This window comes from Aureobasidium subglaciale (genome assembly GCF_000721755.1).
Source record: "Aureobasidium subglaciale EXF-2481 unplaced genomic scaffold scaffold_19, whole genome shotgun sequence".
NCBI lineage: Eukaryota > Fungi > Ascomycota > Dothideomycetes > Dothideales > Saccotheciaceae > Aureobasidium > Aureobasidium subglaciale.
This window is the reverse complement of record NW_013566976.1, coordinates 32,543-46,134: the sequence shown is the minus strand read 5'-3', so window position 1 is coordinate 46,134 and position 13,592 is coordinate 32,543. Positions and strand designations below refer to the sequence as shown.

At 49.2% G+C, this 13,592-nt stretch overlaps 6 protein-coding genes across 6 annotated transcripts; 3 read left to right on the top strand and 3 right to left on the bottom strand.

Annotated features, from left to right (window-relative positions):
- Positions 1-354: 354 nt before the first annotated feature.
- On the bottom strand, positions 355-1,971 carry AUEXF2481DRAFT_31676 (uncharacterized protein; the record flags this gene model as incomplete). The annotated part of the gene is made up of 4 exons (XM_013485856.1): positions 355-862; positions 951-1,314; positions 1,370-1,786; positions 1,839-1,971. 4 exons carry the CDS (start codon positions 1,969-1,971, stop codon positions 355-357), a joined length of 1,422 nt encoding a protein of 473 aa, XP_013341310.1.
- A 2,048-nt stretch (positions 1,972-4,019) lies between these two features.
- Positions 4,020-5,172, bottom strand: AUEXF2481DRAFT_7174 (uncharacterized protein; the record flags this gene model as incomplete). Its single annotated transcript, XM_013485822.1, has 3 exons — positions 4,020-5,020; positions 5,074-5,080; positions 5,143-5,172. 3 exons carry the CDS (start codon positions 5,170-5,172, stop codon positions 4,020-4,022), a joined length of 1,038 nt encoding a protein of 345 aa, XP_013341276.1.
- A 245-nt stretch (positions 5,173-5,417) lies between these two features.
- Positions 5,418-8,129, top strand: AUEXF2481DRAFT_99988 (uncharacterized protein). Its single transcript, XM_013485983.1, has 3 exons — positions 5,418-5,587; positions 5,641-7,494; positions 7,553-8,129. Exons 1-3 carry the CDS (start codon positions 5,543-5,545, stop codon positions 7,931-7,933), a joined length of 2,280 nt encoding a protein of 759 aa, XP_013341437.1. The 5' UTR covers positions 5,418-5,542; the 3' UTR covers positions 7,934-8,129.
- Positions 8,130-8,236: 107 nt separating this feature from the next.
- AUEXF2481DRAFT_42482 (uncharacterized protein) lies at positions 8,237-9,677 on the top strand. Its single transcript, XM_013485891.1, has 4 exons — positions 8,237-8,426; positions 8,573-8,690; positions 8,756-9,079; positions 9,138-9,677. Exons 1-4 carry the CDS (start codon positions 8,361-8,363, stop codon positions 9,200-9,202), a joined length of 573 nt encoding a protein of 190 aa, XP_013341345.1. The 5' UTR covers positions 8,237-8,360; the 3' UTR covers positions 9,203-9,677.
- A 165-nt stretch (positions 9,678-9,842) lies between these two features.
- On the top strand, positions 9,843-11,457 carry AUEXF2481DRAFT_81840 (uncharacterized protein). Its single transcript, XM_013485968.1, has 3 exons — positions 9,843-9,885; positions 9,937-9,985; positions 10,047-11,457. The coding sequence occupies exons 2-3, from the start codon at positions 9,942-9,944 to the stop codon at positions 11,353-11,355; spliced, it is 1,353 nt and encodes a 450-aa protein (XP_013341422.1). The 5' UTR covers positions 9,843-9,885; positions 9,937-9,941; the 3' UTR covers positions 11,356-11,457.
- A 720-nt stretch (positions 11,458-12,177) lies between these two features.
- AUEXF2481DRAFT_7170 (uncharacterized protein) lies at positions 12,178-13,268 on the bottom strand (the record flags this gene model as incomplete). The annotated part of the gene is made up of 3 exons (XM_013485821.1): positions 12,178-12,447; positions 12,519-13,148; positions 13,209-13,268. 3 exons carry the CDS (start codon positions 13,266-13,268, stop codon positions 12,178-12,180), a joined length of 960 nt encoding a protein of 319 aa, XP_013341275.1.
- Positions 13,269-13,592: the final 324 nt, after the last annotated feature.

Sequence of the window (13,592 nt, the reverse complement as noted above, 5' to 3'; positions counted from 1 at the left end):
TACAATTCACGTCTGTGTTTTTCCTATAGAAGAACCTTCTTTACATGTTGTGTTGGGACCGGCGCGGCAGTATTCCAAAGATTGCTAGGTAACGTGGCAAAGGCTTTTGTCAAAAACTTCGACAAGTCGTTTTTCGAAGAATTATGAGGACAGAATTTCTCATTTCCGTAGGGGAGGATGGGCAAAAAGTCCCTCCCTCTAAGGGGGTTGATTTTTCATCCAACATCCCACACCAAATCAATTGTTTTGGGGTGAGATGGTAGAGAAATTGAACAAGGTAAATCGTTTTTTGCTATTCATAGGAGGGAGAAAAATTGAAAAAAAGAAGTGATTATAAAAAAATGCCGTGTGTCTTTATCTACCATCACTCTGTTTAATACTCCTCGTCATCATAATCCCCATGCCCAACTGTCTCTCCCCATATCCATCATCGCCATTCCCCAACCCCATCGGCGTAACACTAACCCTATACTCGCCATCCCTACCCTTTAACCCTTCCTCTGCCACCCCAAGCCCAACATCCCCACCACCACCACTCCTCTGACTCCCCTTCCTCTCCAAATTGGTCAATCGCACCACTGATTCCGTGCGATGCAGACTCCCCGACGCTAGACTGTTTCTAGTGCTTCGACCTCCGCAGCCAGAGACTAGGAAACGTGCCCATGTGGCATAGTCTCTGCGGAAGGGGGAGGTTGTGCCGAAAACGATAAAGATCAAGAGGCCGAGGGTGACGCCTGGGATGAACATTACGAGGGAGATTATGGCTGAAGAGGCGGAGAGGTCGAGGTTTGCGGTTAGGGAGTTTGCGGCAGAGGCAAAGTAGCGGGCTATACTGTAGTAGATGAGGTAGATTTGCATGATGCTGTTCGGTGGGGAGAAGAAAAATATGTTAGTATGAGATTTTCGCGCAAAAGGTGAGGATGAAAAGGGAAGGGGGTAACAAAACTTACCACAATAACACAAAACAAATGCAGAAACGAATCAGTAGCCATTTATCATACATCGAGTCGTTTTTCCTCGCTCCAGAAGCTTTGTTTCTTGCAGGTAGTTGCGAGCCGCCGGTCTGATCGATGCCACTTTGTAATTGACTGTGCATGTTATTCTGCATTTGGCTCTGTGCAGCACTTTCCATGGCTCTACTGCGTTGACTTCTACTTTTTGAGGAGCTGGGTAGGGAGAATTTGATGCGCCATTTGAAGCGGGCAAAGAAGCCATTGTTTTGTGACGAAGAGTCGCTGAGGTACTTTTGGATGGAGACGTATTTGTAGAAGACGAGGGCCAAGAGGATTAGGCCGACTGCGACACTGCCGGCCACTGTTGTCTTGTTAGTCTATGGTGGTTGGTAATCTTTGAGATGGGTATAGCTTACATAAGATGTTGCAAAGGATAAGGGACACTCCTGGAGTGCGGTCCACGGAAGATGCGTTGGCGATGCCGATCAAGATGGCTGGGACAACGGCAGCAGCGATCTTGACGCTGGTTGAAACCATATGGCCACCTTTATCCAGCAGCTCGATGCGAAGACGCCAGACATGACGCCAGAGTCCAGCAATCCAAGCCAAGAAGAGAAGTGACTCGACGTTGTAGCAATACAGTTGAATCTCATACAAAGTTGTATCAAGAGGAGTGTTTGTTCCAGTAAATGCCGGCTTTCCAACATAGTGACCGCTGACTTGATAGTTGTAGCTGGCAATCTGAATAGTCTCGAAACTGGTGAAGAAATGTATCTGCTGAACAAATGCGGCAACAATGTTGACAATCATGAAGCAAGCACACAAAGGGACATCTAAGATATACATCAGTACATGTAAAAGACCTGCGAGATGGTGGACCCTTACATCCAAAAGGATCGCCATGGCGGAAGTGCATAAGGACTACAAGTCCGGCAGCCACAGCATTGAAAATCGTATATATCAACACCACGATCGCCAAACCTTGGGCATCAGCAGGGATCATGCCTCCATCCAACATGACTGCAGAGCAACCAAGCCTTTTTTTTTGTTGAATCGATCTGATGACAGAGAACAGAACGAATAAGAAAAAAGAGAAAAGAGGGAGAAGGAAAGACGTTTGTTTCGAATATGGGAAGCAGAGCCCCATATAGGACATGTGGCATTAGAGTTAGATGTACCACATGTCATGGTCTTTGCCTTTGTGTACAAGCTTCCAGAGCCGTGAGGCCCTAGTGGGTATAGCGATGGAGGGCGAATCTGACCCTTGTCAGAAACATCGTGTCAGGTTCAGTCTCACAGTAGAGAGATGCCACCAACACAGGGCTGATTTGGATGATTTGAGTGTGGTCGCTGCGATTTGTGGCGGTGCGTTAGCCGCGAGCATGTTGGATCCAAGGTTCGGACAGTTGGATACGAGCGTAGATTCGACTCGGCCCTGAATCAAGCTTGTAGAAGCATGTATGCTTTGGATAATGCCTACACCCATGACAGGCGCCAGATAGTCAGTTTACACTGCACACTGTACCCGATGGTTTGCAGCAAGTAGACGTCTGCATGCGAAACTCTCCAGCGTGCTGGTTCAACAGCCTTCTAGGGCTCAAACGAACGGCAGTCGAAAAGACAGTGGAGCAGCCCTCGGTAAGTGGTCCACATCTACTCCGGAAGTGAGGTGCTTCGACAAAAATGGGTGCAATATATCTGATCTCCCGGCCCGCGTGCAATGTCTCATCTCGCGTGCCCTTGCAGATCACTGTCTATCAAACACCGTGCTCCGCACCACTCCGGCTCCAACTACAGAAGCAATTCATGCACTCGTCAAAAGACCCGGCTCATGGGTCTCCAACGCGACGAACAGACAGCAGGAAAAAAAAAGTACTCACACTTGTGGTAACATGGCCAAACTGCAAACGCCGGATGAAAGTCTAAGACCCTTTGTCCTAGCCTTGGTGGAACTTCTCGGCCGTTGCCAGCTATAAATTTTGGCTAAACTCGGCGAGGCGGATTCCCACGTGGTGAACTTCGAGAGCTCGGAGCATGCGGCTTGCCTTTCCGAGCGACTCTCCTTGGTGTCTTCGTGTAATCTCAAGTCAACACAACAAGCGATAGGCTGGTCTCTAAGCGAGCTAGAATGCACTGCATTATGAGTATCAGGAGAAGCTTTGCCAATTGATCATCTAGCTCTACATTGCGGGACACTAACACGATTCCAACGAAAGATCTAGTTGGTCCTCGACCTTTTTCACGAAGATCGAGTCTACGATGATGCTCGTCAACCACGCCACGAGCGATATTCCAAGGCAGGTACAATAGAGCGAGCCGGTTCCGTGCCGTGAAAAAAAGGCGCGTATTCACCATTCTGGAAGCTTTTGTGAATATCAGCAATTGCGAGCGGACCAATCAAACCGCGTGGACGCGTTTCATCAAAAGACAACCATCTTGGTGTAGGTTTCTTGCTTTCCCTTCTCGGCCGAGTCTGAAAATGGAAAGCGATAAAGACCCTGTCGGCTCCAACCATTTTACGAGCGTATCGTTCTTTCACTGGCTGAGAAGATGTTGTAGGAAAATCAAAAACTCTGATAAGAACCCTAAAGACAAAGCACGACAAGGGTTAAAGTTCCGTCAGAAGCCTTCAATAGGCACGAGATTGACTTATGTATATACTTCTTTCTTTGCCTCTTCGATCGGCCGTATAGTCAACGTTATCCCTACGGCGCTCCCTCGAATAGCTCATCTTCACTCTTGTTCCGTGTCCCAATTAGTGCTTGCCGACATGATTTCAACAAGCTCATCAAGCCTGGCTGGGGTTGCTGAACACGTCTTGGTTTCGGCTGCAAGGTTTCAACCAACACGCATGTTGAATTTATGACTATGGAAGGGCTACGCAGGTGCACGGATGTGTGGATTACCTTGCGAACGATCATTTGATGATGGTGAGCGTCATCACATGTCACGGCAAGGCCCCCGGAATAGTGCTGATCGTAAGGAAATGATTTGATCGTGCTATCCTCCAAGCCTAACAATGCATCGTGAATATACAAGAAAGAACCAGGTTTGCAGTCATTCCTTTCATGCAGTAGCGTTCTCGACAGGAGTCTCAACTGTGCCACTCTTTTCTTTTGCTTCTTGATTCTTCTTATTTGCAGCCAGTTGCCATGCAGGGATTGCAGCGCGCCCATTCATCGATCTACCATAGGGGCTGGATGTTGAAGAGCGGTCGGGCACTGCAGGCTTAGTCTCCGCAGCGGGTGTTGGTGTAGGTTCGGCTGGAGTAGGATCTGTTGCTGACGTTGAGTTTGCGGCTGCAGCACCACTTCCAGTAGCAGGGTTGAAGGTAGGTGCAGATGGGTTGGGGCTCCTTGGTGCTGGAGCTGGAGCAGACATGCGATTGTTGATCAGCGTCTTGAGGCTCTTCATCTCGGTAGCGAGATCGATCAGACGCTGGTCGGCGGACTTCTTCTGCGACTCCATAGCCTGAGGGATCATGTCTTTCAAGCCACGGATTTCGTCGTTCAGCCTTCTTCCCTCATCATCACGTCTTCTACTTGCATCCTTGAGCTGGCCAATGACAGATTCGACGTCGGAAAGAGCAGTGTCCAGCTTCTCTGTGCGAGCCAGTTCTGACGACTTGAGGTCTTGTGTGTCTGTTGCGAGTTGGTCAAGGAGAGCGAAAGCCTTCTCAAAGGAGGCGTCCACTGCAGCCTTGTCTTGCTCAAGTTGAGGTGGTGTGGGAGGGGCGATTAGAGGGTAGATATATCTCTTCGCAACCGTGTATGCGCCGAAGCCTAGACCTCCTACCACGGTGGCCATGATGAACCAATCACGCCAGTCTCGTCGTGGGAGCTCTGGAGGCGCTTGTGGAGGAGGTTGCCAGTAGGCATTCTGACTGTATGATTGAGGTGGCGGCCTCTGGTAGGGCTGTACTTGTGATTGCTGCGGTGATGCAGAGGGAGGTTCGGAGCCGGCGCGTTGGAGAGCAAGGTCGATCTCTTCTTGGGTCAGGTTCTTGGAGCGGAGGAAGGCAATGCGTTGATCTACGGGCGCTCCAGCGACTGAAGGATCCTGTAAGACTAGGACAAAATGTTAGATGAGGCAGATGAAGGACGGAATGGTGACTGCTAACACGAGACCTGAAGACGATGGGTTAGCATATCGTTCGTGTTTGGCCGAAAGTGTTTCCGGCTTCACTCACAGCACTGTTGATGAGGTCTTCGCGCACCATCTTGACGACTTGGAGTGCAGTTAACCAAGAGCCAACAATGTCACAGGAACATGCAGATGTCGGTCTGGAGATGATGGCCGGCAAAGTGTCATAGGCCGATTGCGCCGAGGCACGAACCGAGGCTTTTGTGGAGAGAGTCCGGGACCCTGCTGCCTGCTCATGTGAGGTGCTCGTGCTTCACGGCCTTGGCATTGTTGACGCCCGGCGCCGACTCTGTTTACTTTGGCAACTCGACTTTGTCGCACCGCTGCACACTTTTGTTTACTGACGACATTTTGCTTTTCACTCTTCCGTGCCCTCTCGACCCACGCGCTATACCTACAGCATCACTCTACAGTATTGCATAGCTCGACATCTATCAGGCGACACCATGTCGCAAGATCAGGCCATCTTTTCTGTGCGCCGTCCGCGCGAGGTCAGTCCAGTCGCATACCAGTCCTCGACGTGCTCCCCCTCACTCTCATACAGACACTCGGCCCAATCAACCACAATTCATCCGCAATCCCCCTACCTGCTTCAGCCATGAAGCGCCAAAGTTCCTTCGGTCTCGGCCAGATGCAATCTGCCTCGCATGCGCGCTCGACCTCTGGTTCCCGTATGTCTTTGGCTCCGGGGTTTCCTAGGCAGCCAGACTTCCAGCGCGCCTCCTCTGGCAACAACTTGGCCGACTTGGCTCTTTCCACAGTGAAGCGCCCTTCGACTCAGAATATGTTCAACAGCACTGGAGGTAGAAAGAGCTATGCACCTGTCAGCAGCACTCCGGCTCCAGCCCTTCAACTAGGCGATAGCTCCCAACGTCGTAGCAGTGTCTACAGCGCCCGCCCCTCGACTGGTTTCGGTGGGCCCATGGGTCACCAGTCCTTCTTCGCAACCGCTCCCCCCTCAAATCAGCCTCCTCAGGATCCCCGCAGACTACGCGATGCAAACACGCGTCAAGTTATGGGTACAGAGCTCATGGAGTTCCTCGCCCAACGAAACTTCGAGATGGACATGAAGCACACCCTCACACACAAGACCATGACCTCGCCCACGCAAAAAGACTTCAACATGATTTTCCAATTCCTGTACCACTGTATCGATCCGGCTTATCGTTTTCAAAAGAATATCGACCAAGAAGTCCCTCCGCTGCTCAAGCAATTACGCTACCCGTACGAGAAGAACATCTCAAAGTCAGCACTCGCCGCTGTAGGAGGAAACAACTGGGCCACCTTCCTCGGTATGCTTCACTGGATAATGCAATTGGCAAAGATGATGGAACACTTCAGCATTGGCACCTACGACGAAGCCTGTATCGAATCTGGTCATGACATTGCGGCCGACCGTATCACATTCGAATTCTTGAGCGACGCTTATCGCACTTGGCTGTCAGTCGACGACGACGATGAAGAGGATGACGAAGAGGCTATTCAAAGGTTGATACAGCCCCATGTGGAAGCCATGGCAGCAAAGTTTGACGCTTCAAATCAACAAAATCTTGAACAAGTCAAGGCTCTAGAGGAAGAGAGCAAGCAACTACAAGATCAAATTGATGAACTCGGCAAGACTGCACCTCGCCTGGCCAAGCTGGATGAACAAAACAAGATTCTCGAAGAAGACAGGGTCAAGTTTGAAAACTACAACAACAGCATTGACAAGAAGGTCGAGAAGTATGAGGATCGATTGCGCATGCTGGAGAGCGAGATGCAACGTCTGGACCAGGAACTCGCAGACGCAGAGCAAGAACGCAACAGTTTGCAAGAAATGGTCGACCGACAGGGCATCACCGTGCAGGATATCGACCGCATGACAGCAGAGCGCAAACGTCTTCAGACAGGAGTTGAAAGCACAAACTTGCGACTGGAAGAGACTCGTGACTCGGTGGCCAAGAAGGAAGCGGAGGCGGCTCAAAGACTTGAGGAGCTTGAGTCGATCGTGTCCAGGTATAATCGAATGGCCTACGAGATCGGTGTCATTCCTCCAGATGCACCAAATGCTCATGGTCAAGAATACGAGCTCATCCTGACCACAAACGAGGGACCCGGTTTCGGATCATCTCAAATGGGCGAACAACCACAAGATTCTGATCGTCTACTGGCAGAGACAGGTACAGGATACCAGCCACATCATTTACTCAACCTGGACGTACGAGGCGGTCTTAAGAGCAACATGATGAATCTGCGAAAGGAGATTAGTGAACGCAGGAACAACGCTCTCGAAGCGGACATGAACAACCAAGATCTGCTCGACAAGATCAAGGAGGCAATTGGAGACAAAAAGGCAGAGACTGAGACACTCGAGCACCGTGTACGAGCTGCCGAGGAGGAATTTGAGAAGACGAAAGAGGTATGTCATACACTGATTTGTACACTTCAAGTCGAGCATTTTCGCTAATACACACTAGATCACAAACTCGCAGAAGATGGCTTCTGACGCTCAAATCGAGAAGATGGAAAAGGAGCTCGCCAGGATGCGTGCCGGACTTACAGAATCCGTGCAGCTGATGGAGCAGCGCGAAATGAATACTAATCTCGAGTACGAGCAATTGACAGTCGCATCTTCGGCGCTTCGCGAAGAGCTCCACACGGAACTTGAGCGCATGTTGAACGACATAATCAAGTTCAAGGTGCACATTCAGAGCAGTCTTGAAGGCTACGAAGAGTTCGTGGCACAAGAGGTGGAAAGAGAATGCGAGGAGCAAGAGCGAGAAGAGATGGGCGCTGACGATGAGAAGTATGGCGAAGATGTTGAGGCCAAGGTTGAAGAGATGGATCTTGACGATTGAAGGGACTTGTTTAATGGCTTGACGAATTGGTTATGTCAGATGGTCAGGCATGATGGTGGCGTTTGGGCTGTTCTGGTTGGTTGGGACTTTTCTTGATGATACCTCTCTGTTGTTGTTTCGCTCCTGGATTGATATCGGCAATGTTTAAATGATTGATGTTCAGGATTGTTCCTGCTGCCTGCTTTCTTCTCCGCCGGACAGTTGATGACCATGCAGGCGTGGCTCAGACGAGATGGCTCGTGCTTGTTCCGCCACGCAAGTTGAGGCTGTTGGCAGCGGTTGCCCGCCAACACCTGTTCACATCAACAAACCCCTGCTTTTCCCGCCGTCCTTGATCGTCGCAACTTCTTTCGCCAACCCTTGTCGCATAACAACTGCGAGAGAGCAAGTCAAGATTCAGCCGGATTCGCATCGTCTTCGTCCCATCATGGACAGCCCCGAACCCGACACGCCCTTTGCGGCCGTCAGTGCTCAAACAACAAGAGCTGGAATGGTGAGCTTTCCCTCGCCCCCCCTTGTCGTACTGTTTCTGGCATTTGGGGGAAAGAGACGGGATTGGGACGCGCAAGGGCACTTTTAGCTATGGACATCACATGTAAATGCAAGAAGAAGATGGGCTAAGACTTTGTCGCAATACAGCTCTACCAATCTTACCTGGACAAGTCGACACCGTACAAGACATATCGATGGATTGGAACTGGCGTCGTCTTTGCCATGTTCGGCCTACGTATCTTCCTGGCTCAAGGCTGGTACATTGGTATGCATCATGTGCACCTAAGCTTCTCCCGACCCATCCTCTAACCATTTCTCCCAATCAAACAGTCGCATACTCCCTCGGCATCTACCTCCTAAACCTCTTCCTCGCCTTCATCTCCCCCAAATTCGACCCTGGTCTCGAGTCCGCCGAAGACATGGAAGAAGGCAGTAGCGGCGACCTTCCCACAAAGTCCACCGACGAGTTCAAGCCTTTCGTGCGCCGTCTCCCCGAATTCAAGTTCTGGCACGCCGCCACTCGTGCTATCGTGCTCGGGTTCTTGTGTTCATGGAGCGAGATTTTCAACTTGCCCGTCTTTTGGCCTGTTTTGGTGGTTTATTGGTTGATTCTCGTGGTTTTGACCATGAGGCGTCAGATCCAGCATATGCTGAGTAAGAGGAGCCATGATATATCTTATGAGGGACAAGGAATACTGACAAGGAACCACAGAGTACAGATATGTTCCATGGGACTTTGGCAAGAAGAACTACGCCGCCGCTAAGAACAGCAACTGATCCTTTTCGCGGAAAGAAAATGTCACTTTAATGTTACACGAGCTCGCGCCAATCTGTATTAACAAGGAACGCACTGATCACGAAGCACGAAGATGCATGCGCGAAAACGGGCTAGGATGTTGGGAGGCTTGGGTATGATAGGAGTATAAAGGGACTTTGACTGTCAGCCTCTCGTAACTTGGTGCATTCTATCGGTCGTTCTTGAAAAGCTTTGTGACTTCTTGCATAGAGATCTGTCTATCAATGAGTGTTATTTAACATTTGGGGGTAGTCTGTTTGAAGGCTTCTGAGCATTCAAGAGGCCACTGTCAGAAACAAGCCCTGAGAAACCATTAAACAAAAAGATGTCGGTTGACCCATCGGTATGCTATATATCAGGCATCAGCTATAGCCCATCAAGAGGTATCTAGGTCTAGTTGCCTAGTGCAATTTCAAGGCAGACAGCACGCGTTGGCATGAGCCATGATAGATGAAAGTTGTGAGCAGGGTTATCCTCATGACGATCAGCCCCACTATGTCCGCCCTAATGCCGGCTATACAAGAAGACGTCACTTTCGCGCCGGCTCTCGACGAAGCACAATACGCATTTGAGACAGCAGTTCCATACAACGAGAGAAACATGGCAGCACCAACGAGGCCAGAACAGGGCCATTCTCGTCACCAATCGAGTGACGTTAGACGTGGTATGCGACCCTAGTTTGTGTCACAGTCAAGTCATAGCTCACACATGGCAGTCGCGATGCCGCGTCGCAGCACCCGAGGACCTCTGGATATGGATACAACGTCAGGCCACTCAGCACGCCTAGACTTCGATGTAGCAGTCGCTGATATAGAATATCTACAGTGCTGCATCGACCACTGAACCACCTCCCTCGGCGACTCGAACAGCATCACCAGCACCCACGGCAATGCCAATCCGCACAGCATCGCCAGCTTCCTCCCTACTATCTCCCACTCAGCATACCAATCCTTCAATACGCACACGATCCAAAAGCCCGGGCTCTCGAACAATGCAACTAGATCTTTCTCCCTTGCTGCGACCATCTCTCTATGCACCAGTCCCTACCTCTCAAGTCGCTACTCCGTTTCTCTCGTCCTCACACCAACCAGTCCCAGACACGGATTTAGAAACCCTACTCTCTCATCGTCGCTTCCTGCACGCGGCGGAAAAAGCCACCGATCTCCTAACATCCGGCTCCATTTCCCCCTCTGACACGCAAAAAGTACTGGAGCTACTCTACGCACGTTTTTCCTGCCTAGTGCTATGTAACCTATCTCCCCTCGCAGCCAAAGAAGCAAAACCCCTCTCGGATTTACTGGCAAGGGAAAGCGCTGCATATACACGTCCTTTTCGCGAAGCCTTTCTAGCACAAATACCTTGGCATCTACGGCTTTTACTCCTCCACTTGCAAGTCACTGGACAAGTGGACGGACACAGAAAGTGCATCATGGGATTATATGCTTTGGGAGCTGATTGTCGCTCGTTGAGCCAGAAAGCTAGACTTGAGAAGAATGAAACAAAAGTAAAAGCTTGGGAGCAAAGGTTGCAGGATTTGGGGATCAGAGTTGCTGCTGAGCTTGTCGAGATGGGTGAATTGGAGACTGCAAAGAGGCATTTGGATACCATTTCCTTGGACACTGCGGATGAGATGGAGAGACGGAGAATGTGCACGAGACAGACACTTTTGCTGTTGAAGATTGGGGATACAGAGGCTGCAAAGACCTGTCTCTCCGCTTTTCCCTCTGCTACTACACTGGATGAAAATGCACAACTTGACAAAGGAATCCTGGAAACTCTAACCTCCCTCTCATCATCAATGTACCCTGCCGCTGTCACACAACTCCAGGATCTCGCCTCCTCTTCCTACCCTCCCTCTTCTGCTTTGGTCAAGCATAACCTCGCCATAGCACACCTCTACACCAACAACGTCAACATTGCAGCAAACATGCTGGAAACTCTGGTACAAGAAGAAGGGACAGTGTTTCCAGCATTGCTATTCAATCTAAGCACAATGTACGAATTGAAGACTGAGAAAGCGAGGGAGAAGAAATTGGGATTGGTAGATACTGTGGCGGGATTGGATGATGGGCAGGGGAGGAGCAGCGCGCAGACTGGTGGCTTTGAAAAGGGGTTGGGGGAGTTTAAACTGTGAAACTTGATGTATTTTTTCCGGACATGAAAGGATAGCGAGTGTCATAACGAAATATTTCACGAAAAGATATGTATGGATTTTGATTTTCACCCCAAGGAGGACTTCTTTGTACCAGAGGCAGTGATATGGAACCCTTGCTTGTTTTTTTTTTCTTTCTGAAAGGGAGCAGATCAACGAATTGGGAACTGGCAGTGCCGTTTCTCAAAGCTTTCGTCTTTATATCTGCAAAAAAGAAAAAAAAAGATTTAGAGCTTTTTTTTTCGATTTCGTTTTTGCTGTAATCTGTTAAGTAACCTGTTTTTCGCTGTTTTTAGTCAGTTCCGATATCGACTTTTGTATATGCCAAAAGCCCCCCGAGCAATTTGTGATTTGCTTATGATTAGGCAAGAGAAGAAAAGAAGTGGAACAAGAAAGCACACTGACAAAAAAGACCAGACAATTGTTTAAAGAAAGGAATTGATAAAATCAAGATGCTTTGTGGAGACACTCTACGAAAAGTGTTTTTTTTTCCCCAAGAACTCGTATAAGTTTCTACCTAGGAAAGATCGTTGAGATCATGATTGTGGTCGTGTGTATAGTTGAAGAAAAAACTCCGACCTTTGGCCTATTTCGCATTCCCATAAAACGGGAAGCGATGAAACATTGTTGAACTCCGCGCTTTGCCCATTTCGTGTGTTGTTGTCGTTAAAAAGTCGGATAGAAAAGACGGGGGTATCATAAAAAGGGTGTTGAAGAAAAAAAAAGGAATGTCATAGGACACACACACAAGCTTGGTGAGTATGCTGTTTTCTTAATGTCCTTGTCGTTTGAAGTAGAAAGAATTCAAACCATCTGTCCATCATCCTTCTTGGAAATGTGCTGAGGAACTTCTGTGGAAGAAGCAACTGCCGAGCTGACAGATGAGCGAGGTGAGCTTTTTGTGTCGTAGTAATCGCCATCGATGATGATTTCGGTGCTCTCGCCGATGAGGAAGAGGTACCAGTAGACAAAGGCGACAAAGACACTGCCGCCGACAATGTTGCCTAGCGCGGCTGGGATCATGCTTTTCCAGATGTAGTAGCCGACTGTAATGTCAGGGTGGTGTAGGAAGATCTGTAGACGTTTGTCAGAAAAAGTTTCACGAGATGTGGATTTTAAAAAGGTTGAAGGATGGTGCGACTTACAGCCATGGGAATGTAGAACATGTTTGCGACAACGTGGTCCAGTCCGAGAAGAACAAAGGCAAAGACAGGCCACCAGATAGCGCAGACCTTTGAGAAGAACTCTCTGGCACAGCAAGCCAAGAAACAAGCCAGACACACCAACCAGTTGGCACCGATAGCCTTTAGGAAGATCTGATGCCACTCAGGTGTAACAGCCTTGGTAGTAGCAATCTTGAGAAGTTCCGTGCGGTAAGCAGGAGCCGACAAAACGCCTCCGTAGCCAACAATGATACAAGTAACAAACAGAGCACCGGCGAGGTTACCAAAGAAGGTAATCAACCAATGTCTCAGCATCAGCAAGACGGATGTCCGGCGATGGAGAGCAGCCAAACTGGTGTACATGAAACTTCCAGTACAGAGATCTGCTCCAGTCATGACAATGACAACGAGACCGAAGGGGAAGATCAAGGCTCCAAACATTCTGACGACACCAGGAGCATTTTCGTTCAACCAGGTAGATGTGTTAATGACGGAGTAACAGGCACCGCCAAAAGAGAGAAGAGCACCGGCCATAAAACTGCTGACAATCGTCTTGTCGATGCGCATGTGTGCTTTGTAGGCACCAGTTCTAGATGAAATCTCGATCGCTTCCTTTGTGCAGGTGTAAGAGAATGTTCCAAAAACAATCGATCAGACTCATGATGTGCTTACCTTTGGTGTGTAAGCATTATGAACCACAGGCAGCGGTTGCTGTTGACGCGGAATCTCCATCTCCGCGACAGGAAGTTGTTGATCAGGAAAAGGAAGATGCATGAGGGAAAAAACTTCCAGATAATACAGTGCTTCTCAAAGATGTGATAAAAACTAAAAAGATGCTCAAGTGGAACCAAGAGAAAGGTGGGTTGGGCCACGGGTACTTTATATGCTTGAAGCAATGCAAGAGGAAGCGGGTGTAAGGGAGAAACAACAAAAGTATATGAGTCAAAAAGGGCGCCAAAGAAAATAAAAATGGCTAAACAGTTCAATTCGCTGATCTTATCTGCTCATACCGCGGCACGAAAAACAGACATCGATATTCCCGTAAGAGGCGCCGTG